Raw genomic sequence first — 17,790 nt, 5'->3', positions numbered from 1 at the left:
AATGCATGTTATGTGGCCCATGTGGTACACACTGGAATGTTCCTAGGAGCATTGTTTCTAACAGCCAAAACCGAAAGCAACTCGACATCCAACAACAGTACAGTGGATAAGTAAATTCTGGTACATTCGTTCCTCAACAGAAATGAATGAACTAGAACTACACACAATCACATGGATGAATCTTAAAAAACATAATAGATAGGATAAGTGACCTCTGTTTCCAAGCAGACCAGTGCTCCAGCCTAGAACAATCTAAAAAACAGATGAAATGCAGAAATCATCAGTTGTAAGGCAGCAAAGAGTTACTCAGCAAAGGGAACTAGAGGGGTTAAGACTAGAGGGGGGAACCCTTGGGGAGGTGAGCTGGCCTTCCACAGCATTTTTTCCCTGGGCGTGCACCTAACAACAACAGCATAATGGAAATAAATCTAATGAAAGATGCTCAAGACTTCTGTACTCAAAAGTGTAAAATATTACTGAGCGAAAGTGAAGGCGGCCTAAAAAAAGGGGGAAAATATTCCACAATCATGAATTGGAAGATTCCATATTGTAGTGGTATCAATTCTCTTCACACTGAACTAAGATTCAATGCAATGTCAATCAATAAACCAGTAGGATTTTTTTTTCTGGAAATTGACAAAACAGAAACCAACCCCACTGTCATCGAGTAAATTCCAACTCATAGTGCCCCTACAGGACAGATTCGAACTTCCCCATAGGGTTTCCAAGGCTGTAATCTTTATGGAAGCAGACCGACACATCTTTCTCCCATGGAGCAGCTGGTGTGTTTGAACCATTGACTTTCAGGTTAGCAGCCACCGCTTGGCCACTGCACCACCAGGGCTTCTTGGAAAATGACAAGCTTATCTTAAAGCTTACCTGGAAATACAAAGGGCCAAGAACAGTCAAGGCAATTCTGAGGAAAAATCACAGAGCTGGAGGACCTATACACCATACACCAAGACTCATAAACCTACAGTAGTTCAGGAAATATGAACAGACAAATAGAAAGACAGAATAGAAAAGAGTCCAGAAAGAGACCCACACATCTACTATTCACCTCATATACACAAAGTAACACCACAGTGTTCCTTCGCTGGGAAGGACAGCCTTCTCAATAAATGATACAGGGTCAACTGGATATTCATAAGGAAAGAAAATGACTCCAATCTCACATCATACACAAAATTAAATTCCAGATGGACTGTAACACCTAACTCTGAGAAGTAAAAGCAATGAAGTTTTCATGAGAAAACGTAGAATATATTCATGGCCTTGGGTTTGGCAAGTCTTCCTAAACAGGACACAGAAAGCACTACCATAAAAGGAAAAACAGATAAATTGGACTACACTAAATTATGACTTTCCATTCATCAAAAGCCACTATTAAGTATTAAAAGGCAATCCAAAGAGTGGAGGAGGTATTTGCAAAGCATGTATCTGACAAAGGGCTTGTATCTGAAACATATAAAGAAATAAGAAAATGTTAACAACCAAACAGAAGACTAAGCCCAGAGATTTGGATCGTTCATAAAAGAGGATATTTAAATGGCCAACGAGCATATGAAAAGCATGCTGAGTCATTCGGGAAGTACAAATTAGAACCATAATTTAAAACAGGATATTTAAATAACCAATGAGGATATGAAAAACATCATTAGTCATCAGGGAAATACAAATTAGAACTGTAATTTGAAGCTGCACAACCAGAAAGGCTAAAATTAAAGGGACAGACAATATCAAGTGTTGACGAGAACGCAGAGCAACTGAACTCTTCATACAATACTGTTGGGAGTGAAATTTGTTGCAACCAATTTGCAAAACTGTTTGGCAGTATGTCCTAAAGGTGGACAATTCTACTTCAAGATTTATATCCAGCACAAATGCCTACATATATTCACCAGCAGACTCACGTGAGAAGGTTCATGACGCACTATACACAATAGCCCCAAAGCGGCAACAACCTAAAAGTCTACCACACAGTGCTTAAATAAGTTTTGGTATATTCACACAATAACATAGTATCTATCAAAACATAGTATCTATCAATGAGAATAAACTTCATACATCATTTCTGAGTCTCAAAAACAACGCTGAGCAAAAGAACACAGAAACAAAAGAATACTTTTATATAATCCTGTTTATACAAAATTTAAAAACAAGCAAAGCCATCAATGTTAGTAGTCAGAACATGGTTGCCATTTGTGTGTAGGAGGAGGATGTTAGTTTTGGAAGGGGCACAAGGGGTTTTGGGGATCTGGTGACGTTTCTGATCTGAGTGCAGGTTATATGCATGTATTCTTATGACTTGTGTTATACTTCAATAGCATTTACATATAAACATAATATGGAACCAAAAGATGCCAAACACAAAGAGATACAGACTCTATGATTCCATTTATACAAAGTTCAGTATCAGACAACACTAAACTATGCTGTTCAGAAATGCATACATAGGTGTGAACACCGGAAAAGAACAGGGTTCATCGCCATGTCAGTGAGTGGTGACCTCTGGTGGAAAGGAAGAGTCAGTGGTCCGGAAGGGGCACCCAGGGTGTGGCAATGTTCTACTTATCTGGCCACTGTGTAGTTTCTCAGGAATCCGTTTTACAATATTAAGCTGTATGACTATGTCGTACCACATGTGTAATATCCCAGTTAAACAGAAAGCACAGTGATGTCTACTGATACTTGCCGTAGGTGAGGAATCCATTTTATAACATTCATTAAGCTGTATGACTATGTTGTACTCCGTATGTAGTATCTCACAGTTAAACAGAAAGCACAGTGATGTCTACTGATACTTGCCATAGGTGAGGGTATAGATGGCCTTCCCAGTTGTATCCAAGGCAGTCAGACAGGGGGCTTTGGGCTGGGTTGTGCCCCACTGCTGCAAGGCAGCCAGCAGTGACGGGGGCCAGGGAGTCCCCACTGCCAGCGGTTCCCCTTTCAGCATGACCATCTGACTGCCCTCAGGCTTCGGTTGATTTGGATCTGGTTGCTGAACTACAAACAAAATCCAAGCTTAAAAACCAACATTTCACAGTACCATGTACCATTCTGAAGCTTACAATGATTTGTTTAGATTTGCTTATCATTACCTTAGTCACAGACCAATAACCAAAGACCTGAAAGAAATAAAGTTAAGACCAACCCACCATTCTGGCAATCATACCTCACACGACAAAGGTGGCCCTGAGATGGGTTTACACTTCTCCAACCTTCAGGACTGGGCTGTAGCATCTTTAGGGCTAATGACATTACTGTGAACTTCAGTAACACCCGAGAAGCAGGGACTAATGACCCACTTATAAAGGATGAACGTGAGAAGGATCACCACTACAGTTCAGGCACCCAAAATGCCTGAACTTCCCCATGTTGAAAGAAAAACTGTAAAGTAAAATCTATCATATGTCCAGCGGCTATGACTGCTCTCAGAAGCATTCGTACCACTGAACTCTGAATGTGGAAGGCATTCTCTGATTATAAAGGGGAAGTGATACCCACAGAAGCAGCAGTCAAATCAAACGACATATCACATTCGGCAAGTCTGCTGCAAAAGACCTCTTTAAAGTGTTAAAAAGCAAAGATGTCACTTTGAGGACTAAAGTGGGCCTAACCGAAGCCATGGTGTTTTCAATCGCTTCATATGCACGTGAAAGCTGAACAACAAATAAAGAAGATTGAAGAAGAATTGATACCTTTGAATTATGGTGTTGGTGAAGAATACTGAATATACTATGGACAACCAGAAGAACAAATAAATCTGTCTTGGGAGAAGTACAGCCAGAATGCTTTTAGAAGTGAGGACGGCGAGACTTAGTCTCATGCACTTTGGACATGTTACCAGGAGGGATCAGTCCCTGGAGAAGGACATCATGGTTGTTAAGGCAGAGGGTCAGAGAAAAAGAAGAAGATCCTCAGTGAAATGAACTGACACAGTGGCTCCAACAACGGACTCGAACATAGCAATTGTGGGAATGGTGCAGGACACGTCAGAGCTTCACTCTCTTGTACACGGGGTCACTATGAGTTCAAGCTGACACCATGACAACTGACAACAATGCCCTAAAAGCCATGTTAAATCCTCAGGTACTAAAGAGACAACTGGGTGAGTATATTTGGCTGCTATCCTGAAAAAGAGAGGAGCAAGGAGCAAGGAGCCAGGAGGATGGGTGGCTGTGGGTGCCTCTTCAGCTGTAACAGTCTGGCTCTAGGAAGCCTGATGGTCCACATGCTTAGATCAGGCCTCCTTTCTGGTCCTTTCCCACAGATGTACACTTCAGTACATTTCTTGGTAGTTTTCCTTTAAAAATAGATCTGTGTTCTTTTTTTCTTATATTTCGTTCACAAAGGAGAGGCCAAAATTTTGAAAAGGTTTCAAAACTATGCAGAAAATTAACTGAAACCATGGGTAGACAAGTATTTCAGATTTAAAGCTTAAATTAAAATTTAAGTAATGTAAGTAGGACGAAACCATACAGGAGTCTTGAGCCGCTGGGTGAGGCGCATAGAGAAACGCTAACTCACTCTAACATGAGCAACAGATCTTCTGCTTGCTCCAGAGAAGGTAGCAGTCACAAATAATTCTCAACTGACCATTACACAGGTGACCCTGGAATCTGGAAGCAGAGAGGATGTGACTTCATTGTGTTATCATGTAACAGCAATAATCAATTGTGATGTGCATCTGCCTACCTTGCCAGCTTGATGGCCACCCTGTTCATGCAAGCACAACAGCAGAGAGAAACTCAGAGAACTCTCACCTTCCAGCAATTCCTCGAAATCATCCACAAAGAACTCCTTCAGTGGAGGGCGCTTTGGCCTCTTCAGGGTGTTCAGAAGCTGCTGGATTTTGGAGGACACTCTGCTGCTCACGGGGACACCTGGCACAGGAGAAGCAGAGGAGCACTGAGGCTGCGGCACACCATGCCCTCTGAAAACAGGGTATGCAGACCAGACCCAGTGAACTTCACATGAACATGTCAGAACTTACAAACCCACCCAAGGACTGGCCCATAAAGCCTTCACATGGGAATTCATAAATTCATTTAACAAGTATCTACTGAGTGCCTTCTTGGAACTCACAGGGGTCCCCAAGGCCCTTTCAGGGGGTTCATGAAGTCAAAACTATACCCGCAGAATACTAAAATGTCCTTCGCCTTTCTTATTCTCCTTCTCTCACAGTGCTTAGAGGAGATTTCCAGAGACTACGTAACATATGACATCACCACAGACTGAACTTGAAGCAGAGGAGAGAGATGCTTCTACGAAGCCAATCACTAAAGAGATTTGCAAAAATATAAAACAGTGCCATTCTGCTCACTAAATTTTTGTTATTTTGGTATTTTTTTTCCCATAAGTATATGTTATTTATATTAACGTGTAATGAATTTATTACTGTTATTTTAAAATGAATTAATAAATATTTTTTAAGATTTTAGTTTCAATTTCTAATGTAAATTTCAAGAGATATAACCCATGTAAACGAAGTGCTCTTTGTTGTCCTCAGTAATTATTAACAGTGTAAAGCAGTTTGGCAGCTGCTGTTCTAAGTGATGGCAAGTCAGTAGAAAAGACAGATACAAGTTGGCCCTCACATAGCTTACCATCAGTTAGGTGAAGACAAGCAAAAATATACACACACAGAAATAAACAAGGAAACTTCCCAGGGTGACAAGTGTGCCAGGGAGAAGGCACATGGGAAGAGGACCAAGTGCACCTGTTGGAAGCCCTGCCGCAGGGGAGGAAGCAAAGCCCTGGGAGTGCCACACAGACCCTATCTGCCATGAGACATTGTGCTAACCCACCACCCCCCACCAAGTTATCCTCGAAGTGTCCTTTTATAGCATTTTTTTCTTCCAATAAAGGGGCCAGTCTCAAATCAAGTACTACATTTAGTTGTCGTGTCTTTTTCTTTCTTTTAATCTGGAACATTTCTGAGGGGTGTGAAATTACCACCCAAAAAGCAATTTGGCCTTTGTTTTTGGTTCTTTCTAGCCATACCTACACCTGAGGCTAATGAGTGCGGGCTGACCAGACCAAGAGGGACCACCTGGGGGCCCAATGCTCTCTAAGCCTCACCAAGCCGTCGAGCTGGTTCCGACTCATAGTGACCCTACATACCACAGAACAAAACACTGCCTGGTCCTGCGCCATCCTTACGATTGTTGTTATGCTTGAGCCCATTCTTGCAGCCACTGTGTCAATCCATCTCGTCGAGGGTCTTCCTCCTTTCCGCTGACCCTGTACTTTACCAAGGATGATGTCCTTCTCTAGGGACTGATCTCTCCTGACAACATGTCCAAAGCATGTAAGACACAGTCTCACCATCTTTGCTTCTAAGGAGCATTCTGGTTGTGCTTCTTCTAAGACAGAGTTGTTCGTTCTTTTGGCAGTCCATGGTATATTCAATATTCTTTGCCAAGCCTCACCAGGCAATGTGTAATCCATCATGGCCACGTGGGGAGGCTGATAACAGCCATGAGCCCTAAGGCTCAGATGAGCTTCCTGGTTGGTGACCATGCACAGGAAAGAGTAGCATGCCCCTTTTTGGAACATGGAAGCTCCATGCTGTGACCACTCCCAGACCTCACCCAGTGCATCTTTTTGTTTGTTATCCTTTTCGGTTGTAATAAACCAGTAACCGTAAGTATGGTATAGTCTGTGAATTCTGTGAGTCATTCTAATGAATTAATGAACCCACAGGGGCAGCGAGGGCCAGCAGGAGCTGCCGTCTGCCTTTTTGGCAGTCTGAAAGAGGTGTCCTTCTAACGTGTGACTTCTGACATAGATCTAGGCTAGGGTTTGAGAAACACTGCATGGGCAGCTGGTCTAAAAAACGGTGTCTAACTTGTGAGCTCTGACCCAGCTCCAGGTGACTAGGGTCAGAGAGAGAGTGGGCTGCTTGGGCAGCTGCCAACAAGGATGGAAAAGTGGGAGGGTGAGGACAGTATCCATCCCCACATTTTGGGGACTGGAGTTATGCTGATACTTACCACACAGTTAGTAATGAAGGCCAGATTTGCCCACTGTGAGCCTTGCTTAGTGTAATTTCTTTTGTCCTTTATGACAATGACATTTTGGAAAGTACGGTTCTTTCTTTTTATCAAGTAGAATGCACCTAAGTGTTCGTGATCAACTCAGGTGCAACATTTCTGGCTGAAATACTACCTGAATACAATGTCTGGAGACACACAACATTCTCCTACCCCTCACTGGTGACACTCATTTTTATCACCTGGTCAAAGCACTGTCTGTTTCCTCTACTATTTTTTGTGTCTGTGCAACTAATAAGCAATATGTGGGAAGATACTTCACAACCATGCAAATACTCTGATCTTCAGCAAAATATTTTCCTAGATTTAACAGCTGTTGGACGATTTCTTGCCAAAAGCAATTTTCTCTGAGATGGTTGTAAAATAACTTTCCAAAGCCAGCACTCCATTTACATGTACCAGTCAGTACTCGGCATCCTACTGTGAGCAAGACCCACCCCCTCCATCCGTCTATCCATATGTTATCAAGAAGGACTCATGGATTGCTATTTTTCTGGTAGTTTATAAATAGTTATGATTCTGACTATTTTGGTACCAAACTGTCCCGGATGTAGCCAGTCCAAGCCCCTGCTGGCTGGCCCCTACATCCTGGTGACATGCCACATCAATTTTCTCAGGCATGGCCCTACATCTGTCATAAGAAGATGCTCCAGGTGCATCTCGCACTCACCTCACCCCAGCCCTGGAATCAGCCATTTCTCCACAACACCCTGGTTCTTCTGAGTGAGGAAAGGTATTAAAGACCAAGATCCGGGTGCTAAGTGTGCTCACTGCTACTGGGGTGTTTTTGCTTCTGGTTCCTTTCAGTAGAAAGAGCTACAAAGTATATGCATATATATTTGCATATATACACACATGTATATATATGTATATACATACATATCTACACACTTTCGAAATACGTGTGCGCAAAGATATGCATAAATGGGCACACATGTGTATTTCAGAAATCATGAGTCCACACCAATACTTCTAATTCCCATCTTCCCCACAGGGTTCTTTCTTGTCCTCCCTATTCATATCTGGATGTCCCTTCTTGCAGAGATCCCAGCATCACCAACATTGTCGTTCATTTGCTCAATACTATCATATGTCTAAATTCATTCCCAAATTGCTTCACCTACACCACTACGAAAAAAGAGTTCATGATTTGTTTGCTGTTCTCCATCCAGCCATGCCCAAGACTTAAGGACGTACCATCAAATGCTGTGTTCATAAATTACTTATTCTGTTTTTGTTTACTTTTAGTTTTAGGGTTTCTTCCCCCTTCTTTTCATCCTGTAAGCTTGGGTTTTGAATATAGAACATTAACAGACTTGTAAAAGTTAAAACCGTATAAAAAGACAAATTCAAAGGAATGTCACTCCCTCCTGCACTCCTTCCACCCCCTCCATACCACCCTTCTGTAGGTAACCACCGTCACATTGCTTTCTGGTGTATACTTCCTGTGTTTCCTAATAAACGTAAGCAGATACATGTATGTTTTGTTATTTTCCCTTCTTCACACAACAGGTGGTATACTGTAAAAGTTCTTTTGCTTTTTTCACTTAACATCTTCTGGAAAACAACCTCATTCCAGTTCATAAATATTTTTCTCTGTCTTTTCTAAAGCAGCATAGTATGTTCACGTTGTGAAGTAACAGGTTTACTCAACCAATTTATGAGGCAGGAATATTTAGGCAGTTTTCAGTATTTTGCAATTGTAAACAGAGCTACAATGAGTAACTGTGTTCTGTGCACATGTATTTTCTTATTTTTGGAGGTGTGTGTTCAGGGTCAATTCCTAGATTGGCATTGCTGAATCCACATGCAAGTGTACATGTAGATTTTACCAATCTTCCCTCCAAAGAGGTTCAACTATTTTGCATTTCCACCAGTAAGGTGTATTTCTCTAGTTATGAGAGAAGTTGTGCCTTACTTTTAAGAGCCATTTTTATATCTTTTTCTGAATTGTCTGTTCATATCTTGTTGCCCATTTTTCTATACCAGGGATCAGCAAACTTTTCTTAAAGAGCCAGGTAGTAAATATTTTAGGCTTGTGGCCACTACAGTCTCTGTTTCAACTACTTAATTCTGCCATTGTAACATGAAAGCAGCCATAGACAATATGAAGGACTGTCATGGCTGTATTCCAGTAAAACTTTATTTAGAAAAACAGGCAGCCAGTCCTTAAGCCATACTTTGCCGACTCCTAACTATACAATTTGGGGGTATTTGTCCCTCAATTTTTAAAAGTTCTTTTAGTATTAGAAACATTAGACCTTCATCCCACTGCATCTGTTGCAAATATTTTCTCCCAGTTTATCAATTCTTTTAGTTTTCTTTGGAGTATTATTTGCCATGCGAAAGACTTTTTCGTAGTTTCTACAGTCAAATTTTTCTATCTTTACTTTTACTGCATGCAGATTTTTACTCATATTTAGAAAGGCTTTTGTGGTATAAGGTCTAAAATTAAGGCCCAATATGGTGTGTTGTTTTGATATCCAGGGAAAATAAGGAGGGCCTCGAACGGCCAACAACAACAGAGTAATTACTATTTGCAAGTGGAACATTCACCAAAATAGATCATGCACTGAGCCAGTAGAAAGTTTTAATTCATTTAAAAGGAGTTAAATTAAACATATAAGGGAAACATATCTGAAATATTTGCAAATATGTTGAAATTAACACACTTCTAAATAAACCATGAATCAAAACTGAAAGGATGAGGGATTTCAGAAAATAACTGGAACTGAACGTTAAAAATGAAAAGACAACACATCAAAATATGCAAGATGCAGTTAAAGCAGCACTCAGACAGATGTTTATAATTTTAAGCACTTATATTAGAAAACAAGAAAGGTCTAAAATCAATGATCTAAGAATCACCTCAAGAAGCTGGAAACAGATGAGCAAAGTGAGTAGTAAAAAGGAAATAATAAATACAAGAGTGGGAATAAACACAATAGAAAAAGGACAAACAGAGAAAACCAATTAAACCAAAAGCTAGTTCTTTGGAAAATCAGTGAAATTCAATAAACCTCTAGCATGACTTATGAAGATACAAACAGGAGACGCTAATTACCAACATTAGGAATAAAAAAGGGGACCGTACCACAGATTGAACACACATAAAAGGATATAAGGGAATATTACGAACAACTTTATGCCCATAAACTGGACAACAAAGATGAAACAGACAAATGCCTTCAAAAACACAAAACTGACTAAAGAACAAACAATCCCGTATTGAGGAAAGCAACTGAAATGGTAGACTAAAACCTTCCCACAAAGAAAACTCCAGGCCCACAGGGCTAACATGATGAATTCTATCAATTAATGAAGGAAGAAATAGTATCAACCCCACATAACCTCTATCAGAAAACAGAAGACAAACCATTTCCTAACTCATTTGATGAGATCAGCATTCCCTGATACCAAAATCAAAGATATTACAAGAAAACTACAGATTATCCCTCAAGAACACAGACACAAAAATCCCTAAAAACAAAATATATTAGCAAGTCAAATCCACAATTCATAAAAAAGATAAACTGGTATATTTGTGGTATAGCCGTATAACAGATACTCCAAAAATCAAGCCAAACCCATTGCCGTTGCGTCGACTGTGACTCTTAGCCACCCTAAAGGACAGAGTAGAACTGCCCCATAGGGTTCTCAAGGAGCGGCTGGTAGATTCAAACTGTTGACCTTTTAGTTAGCAGCCTGAGTTCTTAACGACTGTGCCACCAGGGCTCCATAATGGATACTACTCATCAATAAAAAGGAATGGACTACTGATACTTGCAAGAACGTGAATGACCCACAACACTAATTAGGCAGAGTGGCAAAAGCCAGGCAATAAAAAGTAAATGCCGCATGATGCCATTTATATAAAATTTTAGAAAATGCGAGCTAATCTCTGGTGCCAGAAAGGGCATGGACAGAGCAAGGAAGGACAGAAGGGAGAGATGACAGAGGAGCACGAGGAAACGCGTGAAGAGTGATGGATATATTCACTATCTTGATTGTAGTGATGGTTTCTTGAGTACGCACATATCTTAAAACTCATAAAATTGCACATTTTAAATATGTGCAGTTATTATGTCAACTGTACCTTAATAAAGTTCTTAAATTTTTTTTTTACATATAAAGAGTATTTTTCTTTTGCATCTGGAAAAGGATCTGAAAGACTGGCAAAATTTGTGTGTCCAGGGGTATCGAACTACACCTTGAGGTCCTAGATTTGAGATTCTCAGAATTTTTCTGTGATTTAAATCCAGTGCACTGAAAAGAAAATTTCACGTGATTTTGATAAAATACCCTGGAAACTGTTTCAAAAGAAAATGGTATCAACGAGGACACTATGAAAATCAGATTGACATCTTGGAGCCTGCACAACGGAAGCCACAATGCTCAGGTTGCTGAGGATGAAGAGTAAGTGGCAGGAGGCTGTCAAAGTTGCACATGCAAGCGTGCACTACAGACTGAGACCTGCTCTGCTCAGTCACACTGGATCCAAATAAAGAAACTTCCCATGGTTTCTCATTTTCCTACTATATTGCGGATCGAAATTCCCTCTGCATCTAATTTAAATGTGGAGGTGCTTCCTACCTACTCTCCTGTTCTCCATTTGACCAACTCCTAAACAAACATGTCTGATTATTTTCCACATGATGCCCCTGCAGTAACTCTGCTCTGCCCACAGCATCACCACACACACTGGCTTCAGGGTATATGAACCGCTGGATTGTAACTGATGACCAACTTGGGTTTGCTCAAGCAAATACACTAAGGGTGGGTTCAACAGCTGAAGAGACAGCCTGCGCTCTAATGCTTCAAAAGGAGAAGCACAGGTGAGCTTACCATCTGCTGTTTCCAGGATGCTCCCACTGCATCCCCGAGGAACACCTCTCACGGAAGCCACCTGTGGACGCTCACAGTGCAGATGCTCCCCGAGGCCCAGGCCTGTGGTGACATCAGGAGGGGCGGGGTGCAGGTCTGTTTTTAAAAAATAGATCCAAATAAAGGTGGCCGTTAATTCAAAGAGTAGTAAGTCTCTGTTCAAACCCCATTAAATGAAAGCGTCATTGAGCTGAACTCTAAGCAGAGAGGGTGGTATTCTGATTAATTTGTTTTTCTGGCTGACTGAAGGCACGCCAGGACCCTGCGAACCCCGAGATGTGCTACATAAAAATGTGTGCATGTGGATGGCTGTAGTCCAGACCACCGACCACATGGTAAAGGTAGGAGCAGAGTGAACATGCTGGCCCCACAACAGTCTAATGAGGTTTCATTTGAAAAATTTTCCCCAGGGGAGCAGAAAGAAATTTGACATCAATTATTAATGTACCTTTTTTTTTTTGCTACATTAGGATAAAAACTGCAAGGCTTCTATAAACAACTCCCCTCACCCAAGAAAAGTATGTCCAGTGTTACAAAGACACCACCTTTGTGGCCTCAAGGAATAAAACTACAAAAATAAAAACTGCCCCCACCCTCATGTTAAACACACACGTGCAAGACTAAGAGACGACAATTGAGTCCTGAAAGCAGAATTGGGAGTGTCACATTTAAACACAGACATTAGATAGGAATAATATTTAACTCATTCCTTCCACTGTCTGCCTGTACATCTTTGTGTTTAATTTTCATGGTAAAGGAACGTTTATCTGCTCAAATGCCAGCCTGACTGTAAATCACTACGTAGGAAACGTCACTGTGACTGGGTCTACCATCAGCAAAAGCACTTTGTACAACCATCAAAAACGATATTCTGCCATGACACTAATTACAGACACTTGTCTGTTTGTGAGAGTGAGGTATCAGCCTATCTCGCATGGAGATCCTATAATCGGCCTGATCTTTTCATAAATGGATCTGCATAAGCCTCACATATGGCACACCAACATTTGTTAATTTTTAAATTCTGAAATTTAAAATTCTTTTAAATGTGAAGTAAGAATTTTTTTTTAGGAGTGCAGAAAGCTGAAATTATATGGAAGCAGAATACAAACTCACTGTTTACATAGCAGGATACACCCTTTGGGAAAATCTAAAGCTGTAATTACACAACCCTTGGAAGGCTTGATACTGATCAAATTAGCATTTTAAAGTACGTCTATCAGAAGGTGCTTTCAGCGGAAAAAAAAAAAAACCTTCCCACTCTTCTAAACCTAGCAAAAAGAATAAATGACTTAAAAAAACAAAAAACCAAATCCATTGCCACTGAGTCGATTCCAACTCCTCGCCACCCTACAGGACAGGGTAGAGCTGCCCCGAAGGGTTTCCAAGGAGTGGCTGGTGAATTTGAACACTGGACCTTTTGATTAGCAGACAAATGCTTAACCACTGCGCCATCAGGGACCCATGATTTTAAAAGCAAACATGGAAAAAAAAAGTATACATGCTAATTTATAGACTACAAAATATTTTTTAGAATAAACTATATTCAAAATAAAAATTAACAAATTACTACATTAAAGATATTCTTTTCAGTATAGATGCTTATGTTATGTCAAAATGTTTAATAAATTTAGTTTCCTTAATCCAAAATTAAAAATATATTTTTTTAAAGTTCTTCTACCTAATATATATATTCTAGCTCTTTTTTTTTTTTAACCTAATGTACTCTTCCTTTCTTTAGCTCAAACTGAAGAATTCATTAGTGTTAGACATTAAAACAAAGAATTTTTTTGTTACTAAGAAGAGGGAAGTTGAGTGATGAGAGATTTAGAAACTGAAGTCAACCCTGTTCAGCAAACACTTAGCATATGAAGCCAGACAACAGACCGCGAGAAGGCGCTCGGCAGAGCCCGACTGACCGCGATAAGGCGCTCGGCAGAGCCCGACAGACCTCGATAAGGTGCTCAACAGAGCCCGAGTTAAGACCCTCTGACACCTAGGAGAATTAATCACAAGTATATGCATACTAGACCAAGCGAATGCGACAGGAAGGACAGGACAGAGCAGTTGTCCATCCAGGAATAACCTACACTGTGAATCTTTACAGCCAAGTCCTTTCAGAGAATGAAAAATACTCAATTTACCGGTACATCAGGGTTAAGTACTTTGTTAAAAGACACCCTACAACCACAGCAAAGTCGAGGGGTGTCTGGTGAAACATTCTGAACTAACATATGGGACCAGCTCCCCACACTGGGCATGCTCTCATGTCTAGCCCGTCAGGAAGCAGGTTTGCGAACCCTCAGCATCTAGTTAGAAGTCAGTGTGCGGACACATCCAGACGATGAAGACTCTCGTACACTTTCACATGTTGTCTCACCTAGAAAAGACCTTCCAGAACGTTCAAAAAGCACCACTGTTCTCAGACTGGAGTTAAGTGTGTGTTGTTTCCAGAGCGGCCCTTTCTCTACGAGAATGTTGCTCTTCCCATGTCCCTCCCTGAGCTTTGGGGGCTCCTCTGTGTGGGGGGTGCACAGGAGCAGGCAGAGAAGGCAGCCTGGCTGCTCATCTGACTCTTACTGTGGTAGAAGGCACGCATTCAGAGGAGGCATGCGGACCTGCCCCAATTCACACGAATAAAAAAACGAGCAGCCGTGGCGGTGGGGCGAAGGGGGATGGTAAGGAGGACGCTCTTGGAGTGCCCTCGGCCACCCCGACAACGGCCACCCCGACAACACCGGGTTTGCTCCCAATTCAGCCCGACCTGGCTGAGACCTGACTCGCAGCAACTCAGACCGGGCCTGAGCAGCCTGGCGTGTCTGCCCGCTGGGCCTCTACCCCGAGCTCAGTCCACCACAGTGCAGTGTGCTCATGCCGCAGATATGGCAAAGCAGCAAGTAAAAGCAAAGAAATGGACGGGAATCGAGCAAGCTGGACGTCAGCCCCACCTAACCACAGAGCAGCTGTGTCATCTAGGGCAACTTACGCCAGCCCTCCTCACCTGGAAAGGAGAGTGAGGATGGCCTCCCAGCACAGGAACTTACCATTCCGTGGTACTGGTGCAAGGATGTATACAGCTGCATAAAGCTAACGACACTACTGCTTTTGCTTAAAAATATAAAGTCAAATGATGAATGGTTTTGCAATTTTTTTCCTTTCTAGGATTAACGTAATTCAAAGGAAAAAATGATTTGGAGAAGATCTTTGCGTCTTTATACAGTTTAGCTTTGACATGTGGGGAAATGAGCCTATTCCTTTAACAGGATTTACACTTTCAAACACTCTCATTTCCATAGCAAAGTTGCCATCTACCAAAACACACAGACCTCTGCACAAAGGCTGCAGTCAACACAGATAAAGAACAGCCTCACGTGGCCTGGCCGGCTTGGCATTTCTGCTGCCCACATATTTAACTCTACACTTTCTGGTGGAGAGGAAGGAGGTGGGGGGGTGGTGGCGAACAGACGGGACTAAGACCCAGATGCCCAATCGGGCGAAGTTTGACTGCAGGCACTCATCATTCATGTTTCAGGGTCGTAGGCCAATTGGCTAAAGGATGGCGACAACCTTAATAGGTTCCAAGACCCAAGGAAGCCCTGCTCCGAGCCAGTCACATGGCCCCACTGGAAGAGAGCCGCTCAGTGCTACGGCTTGCACCTGCTCCAGGCAGGGAGAGAGGAAAGGAGGTTTGCATGCTTGGAACGTTTTATTCCGTTTAAGACTTCCTTCCATCCTTGTGCTCAGGTTGAGGGCTATTCCACCTGGTGTCTGGAAGAGGAAAGGACTGGCATGCTGCAGCCTGGGCCTCTGCGTCAGGATCCTTCCAGGGTCAGGGACAACGGCTGCCCTGCAGCAGTGTGCTAGAGAGAGGGCAGGCAGCAGACAGCATGGTGGTGGCCCGCCCGGCCAGCTACCTGTCCAATGGCTGTCCTTCGGACCTACTGCTAGAGCTGCTTGCCCCTCGAGGGGAGGAGGGGTGATGACGGCACTAAGGACCCCACGCGCTTCAGTGGCCACAGGGCAGGCCCTCCGTCACAGGTCTGGGGAAAGCCATGTTCCAGGGGCATGGAGAACCATTTTTGTTACCAGAAGAGGAAGATAGGGTAGGTCTTGATGGGGAAACATTTAGCCAAGTAGGCCAGATTGCTCAAAAGGTTGTTAAAGATTCAACCTGAATGATGGATTGACCAAATACCCCCATTTCTTTCAAGTGCAATTACTAAAAACCTGGATCTGTTAGCCTTCCTGGGAGATACGGGCACCTTCTTTCTGGACACCGCCTACACTGGCTCTGCTAATGGGGGTCCACGGCCGCTCTGTACTGACCTATGTGGGCGTGGGCTGCGAGGCCGGTGAGTGCGGAGGCGGCGCTTGGAACGGTGGCAGGTCTCCCTCCCGGATGAGATGAGGTGGAGGATGCAGAGGATGAGGTGGACGAGCCCTGAATGACCCGGTCGAGCCAGGGCTCGACACTGGGACGGCTCTGGAGCGGTGTGGAGGTGAGTCGCCCTGGTCGCCACAAAGAGCCCTCATCTTCTGAGGCGGACGAGGTGTCTGTGGTCAAAATAACGATGATAGGCATGTGATGTGGGACTGAGTCACAGGGACGGGGCTCCCGTGTGCCTGCACCTTCCACGCTCTGCACAGAATGTGCTTCTGCGCAAGCGCCGCCCAGCCTGATGCTGCCACGTGCCCACTTGAGGCTGCCCCTCACCAGAGAGGGGGCCTGCTGGATGACTCTAAGATCCAAAGAGGCCTATTTGGGGAAAATGGTTTCATGTCCCTTCAAACTTCCCCAAGATGACTCAGTCACAGAGGACACCATGCACTGGGAGTAAAGACAAACTCTCATGTCCACGCTGAGGTCAACACGTACCACGCTGAGGTCATGAATACTAAAGGAGCCCACGAAGGATCAATGCTCCCTGCGCTCCCCACGTGACTACTGAATGCCCCAACGCTCTGTGGACCCCCACACTACCAGTGGATGTCCAGATGCCCCGTGGACCCCCACGCTACCAGTGGATGTCCAGATGCCCCGTGGACCCCCACGCTACCAGTGGGTGTCCAGATGCCCCGTGGACCCCCACGTTACCAGTGGATGTCCAGATGCCCCGTGGACCCCCACGCTACCAGTGGATGTCCAGATGCCCTGTGGACCCCCACGCTACCAGTGGATGTCCAGATGCCCTGTGGACCCCCACATGTCCACTGAATGTCCAAATGCCCCGTGGACCCCCATGTGACTACTGAATATCCAAATGTCCCACAGACTCCCATGTGATTACTCAATGTCCAAATGCCTCACGGACCCCCATGTGACTACTGAATGTCTACATGCCCCATGGACCCCCACGTGACTACTCAATGTCCAAATGCCCCATGGACCCCCACGTGACTACCCAATATTCAAATGCCCTGTAGACCCCCACGTTACTACTCAATGTCCAAATGCCTCATGGACCCCCCATGTGACTACTCAATGTCCAAAAGACCCGTGGACCCCCACGTGACTACTCAGTGTCCAAATGACCCATGGACCCCCATGTGACAACTGAATGTCTAAATGCCCCATGGACCCCCACGTGACTACTCAATGTCCAAATGACCCATGGACCCCCACGTGACTACTGAACGTCTAAATGCCCCATGGACCCCCATGTTACTACTCAATGTCCAAATGCCCTGTGGACCCCCCACATTAGGACTAAATGTCCTAGTGCTCTGTGGACCCCCCACATTAGGACTGAATGTCCAACTCTGTGGACTCCCCACACTACAACTGGACGCCCAATCATGTAAGGCCACCCTGGTGTGAAGACCAGTGGAGTGACTGCCTCCGACAGGA

The 17,790-nt window shown here is 43.5% G+C and overlaps 1 protein-coding gene across 8 annotated transcripts in view; it reads right to left on the bottom strand.

Annotated features, from left to right (window-relative positions):
* The window catches only part of DIP2A (disco interacting protein 2 homolog A), a 130,436-nt gene that overhangs the window by 53,817 nt on the left and 58,829 nt on the right, over positions 1–17,790 (bottom strand). For 6 of the 8 annotated variants that reach the window (XR_007516237.1, XR_007516238.1, XR_007516239.1 and 3 more), the window contains exons 5-8: positions 16,269–16,496; positions 11,904–12,038; positions 4,767–4,886; positions 2,809–3,006 (exon numbers count right to left, since the gene is read on the bottom strand). Coding sequence is in view for 5 of the 8 variants with exons in the window: in XM_049875083.1 (XP_049731040.1) it covers positions 2,809–3,006; positions 4,767–4,886; positions 11,904–12,038; positions 16,269–16,496 (681 nt within the window). In the remaining 3 variants the exon portion in view is untranslated. The remainder of the gene's footprint in view (positions 1–2,808; positions 3,007–4,766; positions 4,887–11,903; positions 12,039–16,268; positions 16,497–17,790) is intronic. The other 2 variants (XM_049875085.1, XM_049875086.1) reach the window with 2 other exon arrangements.

Source organism: Elephas maximus, chromosome 2 (assembly GCF_024166365.1).
Source record: "Elephas maximus indicus isolate mEleMax1 chromosome 2, mEleMax1 primary haplotype, whole genome shotgun sequence".
In the NCBI taxonomy this organism is placed as follows: Eukaryota; Metazoa; Chordata; class Mammalia; order Proboscidea; family Elephantidae; genus Elephas; species Elephas maximus.
This window is presented reverse-complemented; position numbering and strand designations above follow the sequence as displayed.